The sequence below is a fragment of the Nyctibius grandis genome, chromosome Z (assembly GCF_013368605.1).
Source record: "Nyctibius grandis isolate bNycGra1 chromosome Z, bNycGra1.pri, whole genome shotgun sequence".
Taxonomy (NCBI): Eukaryota; Metazoa; Chordata; class Aves; order Nyctibiiformes; family Nyctibiidae; genus Nyctibius; species Nyctibius grandis.
Window position 1 is genome coordinate 3561123 of NC_090695.1, and position 14943 is coordinate 3576065.

Here is a 14943-nt window from a genome sequence, read left to right on the forward strand (position 1 = left end):
CAAGTGGTAAGAAGTTCCTTAAGTCACCCATGACTCGTATAATGACTTTGGCTTTGAACTCAGCTACTGTCTGTTTTATCTGATGTTTCCTAATTTTTGTATGAGGAGGGAAAATGAGTGTTAATGTTCTGTTCACCTTCTCCATTCTAATTATAATTCTGTTATCTTACCTATGTATCTCTTCTCTTTAATCATGTATTTTCTTAGTCCATTAAACTATCTTTTGTACATGTGCGCTTCTATACCTTTTCCTCTCCTTCCTAATTTTCTTTAAATCATGACCTTAATCAGACTATGACTTTTTTTTCTTTCAACTTTTAATTCTGTATTCCTATGTAATGCCGTATGTTTACTCTCTGTGAAATAATTGGAGGAGTAGACACATGAAGGTGTTTAGCTTCCAAGATACTATATTAGTTGCCCTTCCTGCTTCCATTTCCCTGTCACCTTAACAGTTCCACCTGTCATGAAAGTCCAACACTTTTCGAAGGAGAGCAAGTTTTTTCTTTCCACCACTTTTGCAGTAGATGCTTTTTGATCCTCAAAAATACTGAGTAACATTTAAAGCTGGGCAAGTATCTTATTACTTATCACATTCTTTAAATATACTAAATCTGTTAAGAACATCATCAGAAATCAATGAAGAGCTGCAGTCTTTTGTCATAAGTTTTCACTGAATAACTCTAATAGGAGATTTTTACACTACGTGTCATTCACAAACTCTTTCTTTTATTCTTTTCTTACTTATTTGGGCTGACCATGTTGGTTAGATAAATCACTTGATATTAGTAAGAAATACTTATAACACATTTATTTTTCTTCTTTGCTTACACGTGTATTTCCTAGATGAATAGATCTTTCCCCCTCACTTCAGTCCCAATCTCCTTTTGAAATTCTGTGCGGGAAAACAGAAAAACAGTAAAAAAATCTTTTTTTCAAAATATCTGGTTTATTTCTGCAAATAATGCAAACTGAACTAAAAGAAAATTGGTCTGGAGGGAAACCCAGAAAACTCTGCTTTGCAATAAGCTGCATGAACAGACTCTTAAAGGTTGTTGCTTATTTCACTTCTAATAGTATTAAATGTAAAGCTAGCAAACTTGATGAACATAGGATGAATATTTAACTCCGAGATGGCAAGGAGATTGTCTGGTCTGTTTTATTATTGTTTAAGATTCAAGGAAGTGCTACATGGAATAGCAAGCATCATAATTAAAAATTCTGATACATTTTCTTTTTTTGGAGGCTCTGTTCAATTTGATTTCAACGACACAGCAACACCCAGAGGTACCAGGGTTCTTAAGTCTCACAAAACTGCTTCTGTCCAGGAAGAGAAACACAGAGAATGATACAGAGCTGGGAGGGGGCAGAGAGAGATTTTTATTGGAAGCTGTTAAAGTGGTTGCTATGAGACCTTCTCCAGCTAACACAGGCACAGCAGTGAGTGTGAGGCTGATAAATCGTACCTCTTGCATTATACCTTTCCTTTCTGCTTTTTTTTTTTTCTAGCATATCTTTTACAGTTGTTTAAGATCAGAGAAAGCACCTGCCAGTTTCTTTTTCGTCCTTTTGCTCCCTTCTCCTGCCTCGTGCAAGATGGAGCTAGAAAATGAAATGATCAGCTCCTCCAGCAATTCTTCAGCAGGCTCCAGAGAGTACAAGGTGGTGATGCTAGGAGCAGGGGGAGTTGGCAAAAGCGGTAAGTTGAGCAATAACATTTTTGGGGAGAAGGGGTGAATCGGGAGTGTAAAGTTTACAGAACAAGAACATTGTTTAATGAGGGCTTTCATTCCTCTTTCTTTAGCACATGGCTTTGATAAAAGACTATAATCCATGACTGGAGCAATGAGTCAGCTTAATTTCTTACAGACTGAAATGTTATAAGCCTTTTTAATGGGGTATTTTTGTAAAACTTAGCCTTGGCTCCATTGTATATGAGGACAGAGTGGTCAGCTTGCTGCTGTTAGTTTAACAGCAAGTGGCCATGTCACTCTTAACACTCGGTGAGGGGTGATGGTTTGCTGAGTAGTGTGGATGTAACTTGTTGGCCTGACAGTCCTTGTGCTCAGGCAGAAATGAAACTAACGGCAAAGTCAGCTGTACAGTGCAAAGTGTGGAGGATGCCTACAGTGACTCTGTTTTCTTCCCTACATCTTCTTTTGACTTTTTTGCTGAGTGTTATTATGGCTTGGCTGGTGTTAGTCTCCTCTGCTGTCCGGACAGTTACAGAATGCATGTCTGAGTCTCACTCCAGGTGATAAGGTAGATTTGCAGCATACTTTAATACCACTGTCCAGTGCTGGCAAGATATGCTAGTGTCTGACAATGGTATCTTTGCAGAGGAGTCATTATTTTCTCTGGACAGTGTTTTCTTTTCCCCAGATATTATCAGCTTTGATTTATTCTCACTGACACTAGCATTCTCTGTTCTTAAAAAGACACCGCTGGACGTGCAGTGTTTGTCTCAGAAGCCAGTGTACTGAGCTGGCCACACAACAAGCATTTGATTGCATCTTCTGGAAATTTAAAAGAAAAAGAGAAGAAAAAAACAAAACAGGAAAAAAAAAAAAAGATAATATAATATAGAGAGGCTAGATTCCAAAGAAATTTCTGGATAAATAAGCTGTGACACTAAACTGTAATAATTGTGTAGATCAAACAAGTTTTATTTCCTATTCAAACAACAAGACAAGGTATAGACGCAAAACATAAAATATTGTGAGTGGATATAATCTCCTCCCTGTATCCATAATCTCTGTTTTCTTGTTATGTTTGGCTTCAACTTCAGTGGTACTTCTTTCAGTGAAAGCTATTTCCCGTAAGTATTGCTTAACCAAGCAAACAATCCTTGCACAGATGTTATGCCATGATCGCTACATAAAATGAGAAAGAAGAAAATATTGGTTATCTTGGAGTAACTTTTTGCAATTTCAAATTATCTTTTCCATGGTAAAGAAGGTATTGAGGATGTGTCAGATGGAACTTTCAGTAAAATCTCTCTTTTTTTTTTTTTTTTTCTGAGTGCATCCAGGAGATAGCAGCAATTTTTCCCAAACATATTGTTGTAAGAACAATGTCATTTTGAAGACTCATTCACCAAAACAAAAGATTTTAAAAACTATGCCATATTCATAGTATAACTGAATCATCACAGCCAGGTTTTATATACCCATTGAGGAAATTTTAGAGTTCCCATTTACTATTAGATAAGAGCTTTAAGGCACAAATGAAGTTTATTCAAATCTCTGTGTTCACAAAACATTAGCTGTTGATTTCATGAAAATAAAGCCTTCAAATCTGTGGATTACACAAGGTAATGACACATCTCCAAAGCTGAGGACCACATAATTATTCAAGAAGAATTGTGTGTCTGTGTGGTCTAGAGAAATAAAAATAGGATGAAGTGGATAGTTACGACATTCAATGGGATTAATGAATACTTTCTGTTGTTTTCATAAAAGTGAAACTTCTGGGGTAGAAAACAGGAACTGAGAATTAAGAGTCTAGAAGACAGTAGGTGGGCAGTTCATAATTTACTGGCTATGAACTTCCAATGTGGATTAGGCATGAAATATTTCAGTAGAATCCTGGAAGATAATCCAACTGATAAAATTCTGATAGAGATAAGGAAAACTTGATGTCGTTCCATAAATCATGAATTCATTCTGACTGTTGTATAGATAGGATTAATTTACACTGGATTAAAAGCAGAAAAAGACCTGAAAGACTACCTCCATTCTCGAAGATGAGCTCTGCTTTTCCCTAATGACCTAGATTTACTCTGTCTAGGAAATCATGAATTTAACCATAAAAGAGAGTCATGGTAGAATAAGGATGAGAGATTAAAAATAAAGGTAATTTTCTAATTTAGAGATAAGTGATGTATGGGATGAAGTATTGATATTATCCTGGTTTCTTTCCCCTTCTTCCCCCTCCTCCTTTTTTTTTTTTTTAAGTCATGATAAAAGCAGTAGCAGCTGGGGTTAAGTTGCTGAGTTGGAAACCTCTTTGGGATGAAAGCCTTTCTATACCTAATTTTGTTCAGTGTTTGGAATTCAGGTTTGGAAAGAATCTTCCATAATAACTAAGCTGCAAAATTATCAGAAGATTTCTTTTTGCTCTGGACATAGTTCACTTCTAGAGATCCCCTGGTCATTTTGATCTTCTGTTTCCCACCCTCTTCTGCTCTTTTGCTGTGCCACATCATACTGTATATATGGAGGTCTTTGCAGTGAAAATTGCATGCTCATTACAAGGGCCAGAAGGTGGTGATTGCATCTGTGGATAGGGAGGAATGAGGAAGAGGACACCAACAACAGATGTTCTTTTGATGTTGGTGTTTATAGAATACTTGCTTTGGGTTGTCAGACTTGTCTCTTCTATTCTGTGCTCCAAGATGGCAGACAATCTAGGAGGACAGCCAACCTCCTGTTATTTGGGCTATTCAGTGTAGTAGAAATTTCACAAGAATTGGTAATAGAAGGTAAACTCAGCACATCCAAGTCTGATACCCACCACATTCAAAGTAATTATGTGTAAACTGCAAATGGTTTAAGAATTGTTATTTAAGGGTCCTCACATTTTAAAATCAGTGCCAGAAAAAAAAAAAAAAAGAAAATCTCTGCCATTATTCTATAGAAGGTGAGACCACCACCCCAAAACCCAGAATTCAGAACAAACAGGTAATAGTTGTGCTTAATTAAAACGTACAAAGGTATTTGTAAATTTTCCTGGGAATTGATTTCTCTACCATAATTATAGATTATAGATTCTCTAGAATGAGTTATCCCTTCTAAGACTTCTGAAAATAGAACTATTTATGTTTTCACAGCAATATGCTAATTTTTTACTTTGTGTAGGTTATGCCTGACATCAAGAACAGATATACACTCTACCACAAGTTCAGCCCAAAATAAGGCTAGAACTAGGAATTAAACTGAAGAGAAATAATATAAAAGTAAATCTTCTACTGACTGTCATTTGATTATAGTCCATATAGAAATTATTCATTTCTCATGACAGTTAAATTTCAATTAAAATAATTTGACACTCGGTATTCTCTGGTTTGATGACAAATTTCAGGTCAGCTCAGTACCGTTCAAACCTGTCTCAAGTTGCCTGATGTAGTTTTTAAACCCTAAGAATCTTAGTGGTTTTAAAGCAGGTTTTGCTTACAAATACCTTCATCTACATCTGGACAGTGAACCCAGTACCCTCATGGTCCCTAGTCTGATGCAGCTCAGACCTCTGGGTTTAGCTCTATTTGTCAGTGTTAAAAAAATATACATAAAAGATCCTCTAAATCCTGACACCATGCATTGCTGGCTTATATTTGGCAAATTAATTACACTAATAAGAATAATTAACTGCAGCACATTCTGTAAAACATTAGCAATAATTAACTGAGGGGTTGCACAGTGACTCCCAAAAAGAACAAATAAATTGATGTACCTGTGCAACTGAATAAAATAAAAAACCTCTGTCTAATGAAAAATTGCTATTACCTAGGCATCCTGCAAATGCTGATTAAATTGCACCATAATCTAACTTTACATACATCTTCTTGGCTGAATGAAAATATTATTCTAGGGTTTTTTTTACCCCCACTAATGCAAGTTAAAGTTGATTTATTTGAGTGAAGATGATCTACTGTTATTTCTGGTAAATAGAATTACATGTTTATCCATAGAATGGGTGTATCATAGATGCAAAGTGAATTTCATGCTACCTGTCCTGCCAAAGTTGCATTTCAGATGAAAAGAGGAATTTTTTAAAAATTTAAAAGCTAGTAAATATTTGTTCCTAGTAAGTTGTTTTTTTACCTTAGAGAAAATGTGTATTTTTTCAAGATTTATTTCTCAGACTCATTGCCAGCTTATTTGTTGTCACCTAAAAAAAATTGAAGGGATTGTAAAATAACTACCCCAAGATTTTGTAAAACTAATATATTTTTAGTTTTAAAATACAGGTTTGGAAAACATTTAGATATATATTTCCAAGCTTCAATCTTAAAAAATAAAAAAGAGGGGAAGAGAAGGAATTAAAAAAAGATTCTTGTAGGGTTGTTAGAGGAGGGGTATGAAGAAATTTATTTCTCAGCCTTATCTAGTTAAGAGAGGCATGTTTACCCCATTGATTTCCTCCTTTTTTTTTTGCTAATTTTGCACAAATATCATATTTCTACAGATACAGGTGACTCATCCAATTAATTTCAGGATTCTATGTACAAAATAAGTTCCAAAATCTGTGAAAACAGCAATGGTTTTTGTGATGTCGGAACTTCTGTACTATGAATTACATTAAATCACCAATTTTCTTTTATTAATGTGATCAACTGCATTTTTTGACTAGTTTTACTTCTTATTCTCCCTAGAGAAAGCAAATTCTTTGCCTGTTCATTTCAAGCATGTCTTCACAGTGAGAGTTCCCAGTAAACAGAGAGCACTGTGGAGTGTGTACTGGAGAACTGGTCCACTCCAGCTGTTTGTTAATCCGTTGAAGATAAATTAGCATATGATCCAGGTTACACTGGAAAACCATGAAGAGCAAAGGTAGAGATTCCACTGGCATCAAAAGAGCTGAGGTTGAAAAGTACCATTTGGGTCTGCTAATGTTGTTCTTGCACCATCACAAGGCTCAGTATTGTAGAACACACTTCATACATTGATCAAACACCTTCTCACTAGGGCTATTTTTTGGGGGGTTGGGTTTAGTTTTGGGTTTTTTTCCCCCAATATGCTCTCAGCTACAGCTATGCTTCCCTACATCGTTGGTAAATGGATCAAGGGAAAGAGTGGCCTTCTGTCTTCTGAGCCAAACCGACAGCCAGAATGAAGGTGGAGGATTAAATTACTGTTCAGTATGAGTTAAGGTGAAAAAAGTAGCCTTTCAAATGTCTGGGCATGCTGTGGATTACAGTAAAGGCGAACCAAATTGCTTTTCCCTCCCTAAAGTCAATAGAAGTATAGTTTTTGGTGTCTAATTTGGTGCTGCTTCACCTATCACTGCAGAAATACTCATCCTTTTTTAACTGGAGTAGAAAATGAGATACTCAATTAATGAAAACACACATCTGCATCTCTCCGAAAAGAAATTTGTTCCTTCATCATCCTCTGTCTGAAAAAAAGTAATTTGGATTTTTAAGGCCAAATATAAGACCCTGGGAATTTCAGGGAAATAATTAATTATACTCACTCTAATGAAGAACAAGAATTTAAAGAATGGAAGGAAGAAAGGATATCTATTTGTTGACCAGAGAAAAACTTCCTTGCTTGGTAGTAGTTCTGAAAGCACAAAGGCATTGATCAGACAAAATGACTTATGGAATCATAGAATTATTTTGGTTGGAAAGGACCTTTAAGATCCTCAAGCCCAACTGTTAACCCAGCACTGCCAAGGCCACCACTAAGCCGTGTCCGCAAGCACCACATATACATATCTTTTAAATACCTCCAGAGATGGTGACTCCACCACTTCCCTGGGCAGCCTGTTCCAATGCTCAACAACCCTTTCAGTGAAGAAATTTTTCCTGATATCCAATCTAAACCTCCCTTTGCACAACTTGAGTACATTTCCTCTCATCTTATCACTTGTTACTTGGGAGAAGAGACCAAGCCCCACCTCTCTACACCCTCCTTTCAGGTAGTTGTAGAGAGCGATAAGGTCTCCCCTCAGCCTCCTTTTCTCCAGACTAAACAACCCCAGTTCCCTCAGCTGCTCCTCATCAGACTTGTGCTCCAGACCCTTCACCAGCTTCGTTGCCCTTCTCTGGACTCCCTCCAGCACCTCGATGTCTTTCTTGCAGTGAGGGGCCCAGAACTGGACATAGTATTCAAGGTACGGCCTCACCAGTCCCGAGTAGAGGGGCACGATCCCTGTCCTAGTCCTACTGGCTACACTTTTTCTGATACAAGCCAGGATGCTGTTGTCCTTCTTGGCCACCTGGGTACACTGCTGGCTCATATTCAGCCAGCTGTCGACCAACACCCCCAGGTCCTTTTCTGCGAGGCAGCTTTCCAGTCAATCTTCCCCAAGCCTTTAGCTGTGCATGGCGTTGTTGCGATGCAAGTGCAGGACCTGACACTTGGCCTTGTTGAAGTTCATACAGTTGGCCTGGGCCCATCAATCCAGCCTGTCCAGATCCCTCTGCAGAGCCTTCCTACCCTCAAGCAGATCAACACTTCCGCCCAACTTGGTGTCATCTGCAAACTTACTGAGGGTGCCCTCAATACCCTCATCCAACTCATTGATAAAGGTATTAAAGAGAACTGGCCCCATACTGAGCCCTGGGGAATGCCACTTGTGACTGGGCACCAGGTGGACACTGGTGACTTCATAGTACTGACTATAATCTGTGATCAGCTGTGACCCGATCTAGAAGTGTCAGTACAAGTCTGGGAAAGGAAGAGAAGAGACAGCAGAATACTAACAGTGCTACAGCCCAAAAAGCTTAGTAATACTTCTTGACAATTATACATGGAGAAGAAATCCTAACTGAACACTGTAAGCCACCAGCTAAATTTGTCATGTCTAGGATGCTGTAATCTCAATTACAGTCATAGTTCTAATGAAGAATTTCAAACTTCATATGCAGACTGATGATGGTGCAGGTTGTATTTTCTCCAAGAAAAAGAAAGATTGTAGAGAAGACCCACCAATGCCAGACAACCACATCCCTGGGTAAGGGCAACTTTCATTTTTTCCCATAAACCAGATTAAGCCCTGGAGACTTTATAAGAGTAGAGTTCTGATATATATGTGATCTTTGATAACAAAACTGTTCTTATGTTTCATTTACCTTTACAGATAGGTTATTGAATTTGTTTCAAGCTCGATTTTGTGTATTTCCAATTTCTAGCCATTTTATCTTATCATTTCTTTGTTAACAACTTTGAAAAACTTCCTATTCTCTTACTTTCCTTGCTGTTAATACCTGTAAACAATGATCAGTTCACACCTTGATCTTCTTTCTGTTCAATACATTGAGCGTGTGAAACCTCACTTGTAGAAGCTTATTTTCCTTCTCAGAGCATTCTGTATTCTTAATTCGAGTGCCCTAGCATTTCCACATCATTTTCTGAATATGAATTACAAAAATTCACATGCTATTCTGTTAGTGGTCTTGCTAGAAGCAAGATTGCTTACTGGTTTCCTGTTGACAGTACTTTTTTGTTCCTCTGAGAATAATGAATTCTTTTGTTCAGGTATAGTTCACAGAGATCACCTACAGAGAAATATCTACAGTAACCTTTAAGTTACTTGCTCTTTCCCCAGTGCAGTCATCTGTGCTATCACACTTCTAGTGATGACCTGAATTCTGCATTTCCACATGTGTTATCCTATTTTGGAAGTATTTTGCTGGGTTGTGACCATTGAAGCTAATGATTCAAATAATTCTGGACCCATTTCTATTATTCTTCATTTATCTTTAGTGTGTTTGTTATCCACTTGAAAAGATTAGACACATTGCTTATTCATTTTCTTGAGTATGGGTAGACCTTGTGGCCAGAACTATTTGCCCTGGGGAAGTGAGTTAAAGAAGTTTTCATTATTTTGCCAGTTCACATAATTCAATGGCTGGAGGGCTGGAGGATTCAATTATAGTTCCTGCATTTAATAGGATGGTTTCTGCATGTGAGATACGAATTGGCTGCGGAGAAAGTTGTCTGCAGTTCTGGTTTCTTCAATACCAGAAGCCATGTGATAAATAGGAGAGAGTTCAAAGAAGACCAACAGAGATGATAAAAGGGCTGACGCAACATGATTTATGATGGCAAATGACTATGACTATATTCAAATGGGCCTGTCAGCCAGTAGTCCATGATTCTTTATTGTGCGTTTTGCATATGTATACAGTGATTTAATGTAAATTAGACTGGTTGTAGTTTTAATGTGAATAAATTGATCTGACCAGCTTCTCCCATTATAATATCCAGATAATGAATACCAACTTGGATAAGGCTAGCAAGTGGGCTGGTCAATGTCTGTGCCACTGTGGCACAGGGGACAGAGAATTTATGATATTTGAAGGTAATAATCAAGAAATAATCAAAAAATATCAAGAAAACAAGACATGTTTTCCAAAGTTTGAGAAGGAAAGGGATTGGAATTGCTTAATGAAGAGTAATCAGTTAAGTGGTAAAATTAGAATTAAAACATGTATAATTAGAGATGTATGAGATCTTCAGGCCTGACTTCCTTTGGTCAATAAGAGCAGTATATATTCTCAATCATTTACTTAAATGCAAGACGGAGCAGATTGCGTAAAAATCTTTGAAAAGAACAGGTTGGTGAAAGTTGTATTAGTCTAATTGGTTTATGCTAATTTAAGATGGAAAAATACACTATAGAGATTGAGCATTAATGAGCAAATATACCTGAACAGAAAAAGCATTTACAGTCTTCAAATTCTCTTATAGAGGAGAAGGAATAGCCATCTTCAAAATTATGAAATGTGCTAAAAGTCATCAGGACTTGTGGCTGATGTGACATTACTAATGTGTATAACCAACATCTTTCTTTATATACAGACTGCTTAAGAGAGATACTAATCCTGGTCTCAAGACTGGACTGGTTTGTTGTGTTCAAAAGAAATCATTTATGTTGCCTCACACAGAGCTAAAGTGCATCCTTTAGAGTATAAGGGCTTCTGTATAACTAGAAAAATGCTGAGGTGGCACCCTGACAGTAATGGTCACCTAATGTATATGTTGGGTAGTGGTGCAGATGGAAGGTAAGTAAATCTGTTAGCTCACCACTTGCAAGAAAACTGTTCTCTGTTCTGAAGATGGAAACGGGATTTACTGATTTGGGACCTTTATCTAAACCTCTTGTACGTGAACAATGATGTGAAATGATTCAAACTCATGGAAGGTTATATGAATGAATCTGCTTTTCATGGTGTGATTTATTGAAAGAGGACTTCACTTACCAAGTGAAGATTTCAGTGACTTGTATACTGCTCAGCTTTTCCTATTCATACAGCTTGCTATTAAGAGATAAAAAACCTTCTGGGTTGTTCCTCAGTGACAGGTATTGAACTATCAAGGACCTTCCTGGTTTCAACCACAGACAAATCTGCCATTTGAAATGCCCAGATTGAAGTCTCAGATACGGGAACAAGCACTGTTTCATGACAATGACTGGGCACTGGCAGTATCTTTGCTGTAAACAATCTGTCGAGGCAGTCACAGGAACTGTTTCCCTTTCAAGCCATCCCTGCTGCTGAGCAGAGCCATCTGCAGCATTTTCGGCACATGCTATCTGCTAGAATTTGTATGAGATTAAATCCATTAGGGACACTCTTGAAAGCACAATAAGGAAAGATTTTTTTTTTCCTTCTGTTGCTGCTTTCATCTCTTTTCCTTCCCTTTTATTTCCTTCCATTCCTCTGGTAATGTTTTTGCACTTTTAATTTGTTCATTGACTTTAATTAGTCTCCCTTTATGCCTGCAAGCCTCTTCTAAATTTTTTCCTAGAAGCCAGAAGACTCATCATGCTTACACAGAACCACTGACAGGTATCGAATGTTACTAAAGCATTGTGCAGGGTCCCAGTTTCAGAGGTCTTGCTGTCTTGGGAAGACATTTTGTTGCAAGCTATAGTGATTTGCTAATGCATTACCCACCCCCTAATCAGATGCCAGTGAAGACACTGTCTAAAACCACTTTGTTTCAGGTTGTCTGGAGAATATCCAAAAGGGGTGGGTAGAGGGGAGAGAGATTCTGGCCTCCAAAAGGTGTGTTTTCAACTCAGTTGCCTGTTGTAAAGCAGTGCTTTGTCTTTTCATTCAGACAAAACCCAAGAACCGAACCAGTTACTTCAGGGGACCCAAAGGTAGACCCACAAATGGTTTTAAGTTTTAAAAACTACTTTCACAAGCTTTTGCAAAGTAAAAGGTGTAATCAGCTGAGAGATTGATGCATGTAGTTCTTTAGCTTACACTGACTATAGTTATGCAAAGAGTTGTTTGATTTCTTTCCTTGCAAGCTCATTGAAGTGCTATGCAGTTTTGCAATTCTTTAATTCTTGTCCATTTTGACATACACAAAGTAAAAGAACCTCAGCTGAAATTCGTATATTCTGTCAGATTCTGTGATTCTTTTGGTAGCTTTACTAGCCTACTATGTGCATGACAGCTTGTGTTTTACTGAACTGTTGCCTTCTGAACAGGATCTGCAGTGTCTTTACAGAAACATCTCTTTAGCAGCTTGCAAAATACATACCATTGTTTCAGATTTTTACTCAGAATATTCAAAAGCAAAACCAGGTATTGTCAAATCCTTGATTGTTTCAAATCAGCAGAACTCTAGCTTCTTAAATCATGCATAATGCCAGGCAGTCTGTAAAGTTTCCCCGTCTCTAAAATTTTGCCTGAAACTTTCATAAATAGAAATTATGTTCCTTTCTCAATTTTAATAAAAAATAATCGTTAGACATTTTCTACACAGTGAATAATCTTACTTGAGTTGCCTGATGAAAGGAACGTCTGTTCACTCGTCACACACTGCATACCAGAGGTTTGTTTCGTATGATATCTGCCACTGCATACAGCCAAAGGATGTATTCCTGGGCCTCATGAGGTCTCCTTATGTTTGTAGTTATGCTCTAGAGACACTTTATTTCTCTACTGGGAAGAGAGGTGAAGAAAGAGCAGTCTATCACAGTAATCAAGTAGCCTCCCATAAGCTCCAGAACTCTGTTTTCCTATGCTTTTCGTTCACTCACAGCAGTTTCAGTGGAGTTTCCAGTGTCTAATAATAGCTGTGAATTTACGTCATAGTCTCTCTCTCTGTGAGCACTCTGTTTACTGACCTGTTTTTACAAAAGTGTGTCACGGTTTGAAGCTGGGCCAGCTATTATACTGAGGGCAGATGCTCTTTATTCACTCTTTACACTCCCCTAGAAGGGGAAGGAAAAGAGAAAAGGGACAGAGACTTATGGGTTGGAAAGTTAACACAGTTTTAATAACCTATAACAATATAAAAGAGTATAATAATAATAATAGAAATAATTAAATATCTACAAATACATTCAAAACCAAGATCAAGATCCCCTGATGTTGATCACGTCACCACCGACACTGCACAGAAGGCTCTTGGTGGTCCCAGACTGAACTCAGTGACAGATGGGAACAGGATTCAGGAACACAAGGATTGGGATTGAGGGCAGGAGAAAAACTGACAGAGTCCTCTTTGGACACCAGCCATAGAAGAAGAGAGCGAAGACACTCATGACCTCCCAGCTTTATACTGAGAATGACTTGTATGGGATGGAATACCTCACTGGTCAATTTTGGGTCACCTGTCCTGTCCATTCCTTCTATGGCTCTTCACTTGTAATTAGTGAGGAATTTAGCAGTGACCTTAGTTTCTGTAGGAATAAGTCTAAGCAAGAGCCTTTCTGCATACCATTCCTGCTGTTACCTCAGTAATAACTATAAACTTGGAACGTTATCAATCTGAGAAGTGGACACTGTCTGCAAAACATGCAGTCAGTTTCAGAAAGTGCAGTTACTTAGAAGTAACTTAGCTGAAAGGAAAAATCACTGAAAGGAAAATTGGTTCTGTTTTAGTCCAAACCAGGACAAAGTGTAAGTCAAAAGACCCATTTTTAAATCTTTCCTCCATGAAAATTTACCAAGGTACTTAAAAGTCATTAAATGTCTGACATAACAATAAGTAATAATCTTCCACTTTATTTTTTCAGATAACATGCTCAAAAGGAAAATTGACTGTGATATTTGAGGGTGGAGAAGTGGTTAGGAAAAAACAAAACAGAAGACACAAAAGCAGTGGGAGGGGGAAATATAACAGAGGTGAACAACAAGAAATTAGAAGAAACAAAGGCATAGGAAAAAGATTGAGAAAACAAAAAACTAGAAAAAGATTAGTACAATCAATAGTAAGGGATTAAAGGGGTAGAAGGAAAGGGTAGTAGTTTATACTTCAAAGAGCACTTGTTTCAGATGCTGTCTTTTCATTGTGCTTATTCTACTAGATGCTACTGCCCATGGTTATACCCCAACATCTTCTGCAGGTAGCAGTGGCCAAAAAGTATAGAGAGGTTACGTTAGTGCATCGTTCTCCTGCCTCTGTGACTTCTTATCCCATGTTTGTCACCCACTGGCCTTCTAGAATAGGAAGCTGAAGAGGCAAGCAGCACAAATCTTCTTGGCACAGCCTTGTTTTTCCCAGCTCTTCAGGTGTTGTAGAAGCTTGTCTCAGCCATGAGCAAGGCTGTGTAAATCTAACATTAACATAAATTTATGGGGTGCTAAGCAAAGCGGTGCTTCTCCGGTGTGGTGTTCTTACAACCATCCAGAACTGAGAGGAGTTTGTGGGTCCCAGCCTTAGACATACCGAGCACCTAGTGAAATCAATGGGAGTCCCAGCACCTGTCAGACTCTCCTTTGAAAGCTTAGATCCATCCACACACCAAAATCTCAAATAAAATAATGAATCACAGTGGTACTAGAGAAATATTTCACTCACTACCAGGAAATAAAATTAAGTTCTGTTTTTTCCCCAATCTGGGAATAATGTCAAGGAGCAAAGCAAAAATATATGTATTTCTATATGTTTTCTCTTATTCTTTGTGACCCAGCTGTTACCTTCACTCTCATTCCCTAGATTTTACTGCTCATCACACTTGCCTATAAACAAACAGCTACCTCCCTATAATCAAATGTGGACAAATGGCAGCAGGAGGAAAAATCAAAACAAAATGCCACTGACTATAAACAGATTTAAATGCACATACTGTTGAAACATACTCATCTAAGATTGATTTAAGTATAAAGTAACACACACTTTCACTCTTTAAGGAAAATAGTTGTTAGTGCCAAGATGTTATTCAAGGAATTATAGAAAGCTCTCAACACCCAGTTAGATAACCACTTCTACTGATTGACAGTCACAGTATATTTAAAGAATAGAATTATTT

The 14943-nt window shown here is 37.7% G+C and overlaps 1 protein-coding gene across 1 annotated transcript in view; it reads left to right on the forward strand.

Annotated features, from left to right (window-relative positions):
- The first annotated feature begins 1596 nt into the window (after positions 1–1596).
- Positions 1597–14943, forward strand: part of RIT2 (Ras like without CAAX 2) — a 199020-nt gene continuing 185673 nt past the window's right edge. The window contains exon 1 of the mRNA XM_068423583.1: positions 1597–1699. Coding sequence (XP_068279684.1) covers positions 1597–1699 — 103 coding nt within the window. The remainder of the gene's footprint in view (positions 1700–14943) is intronic.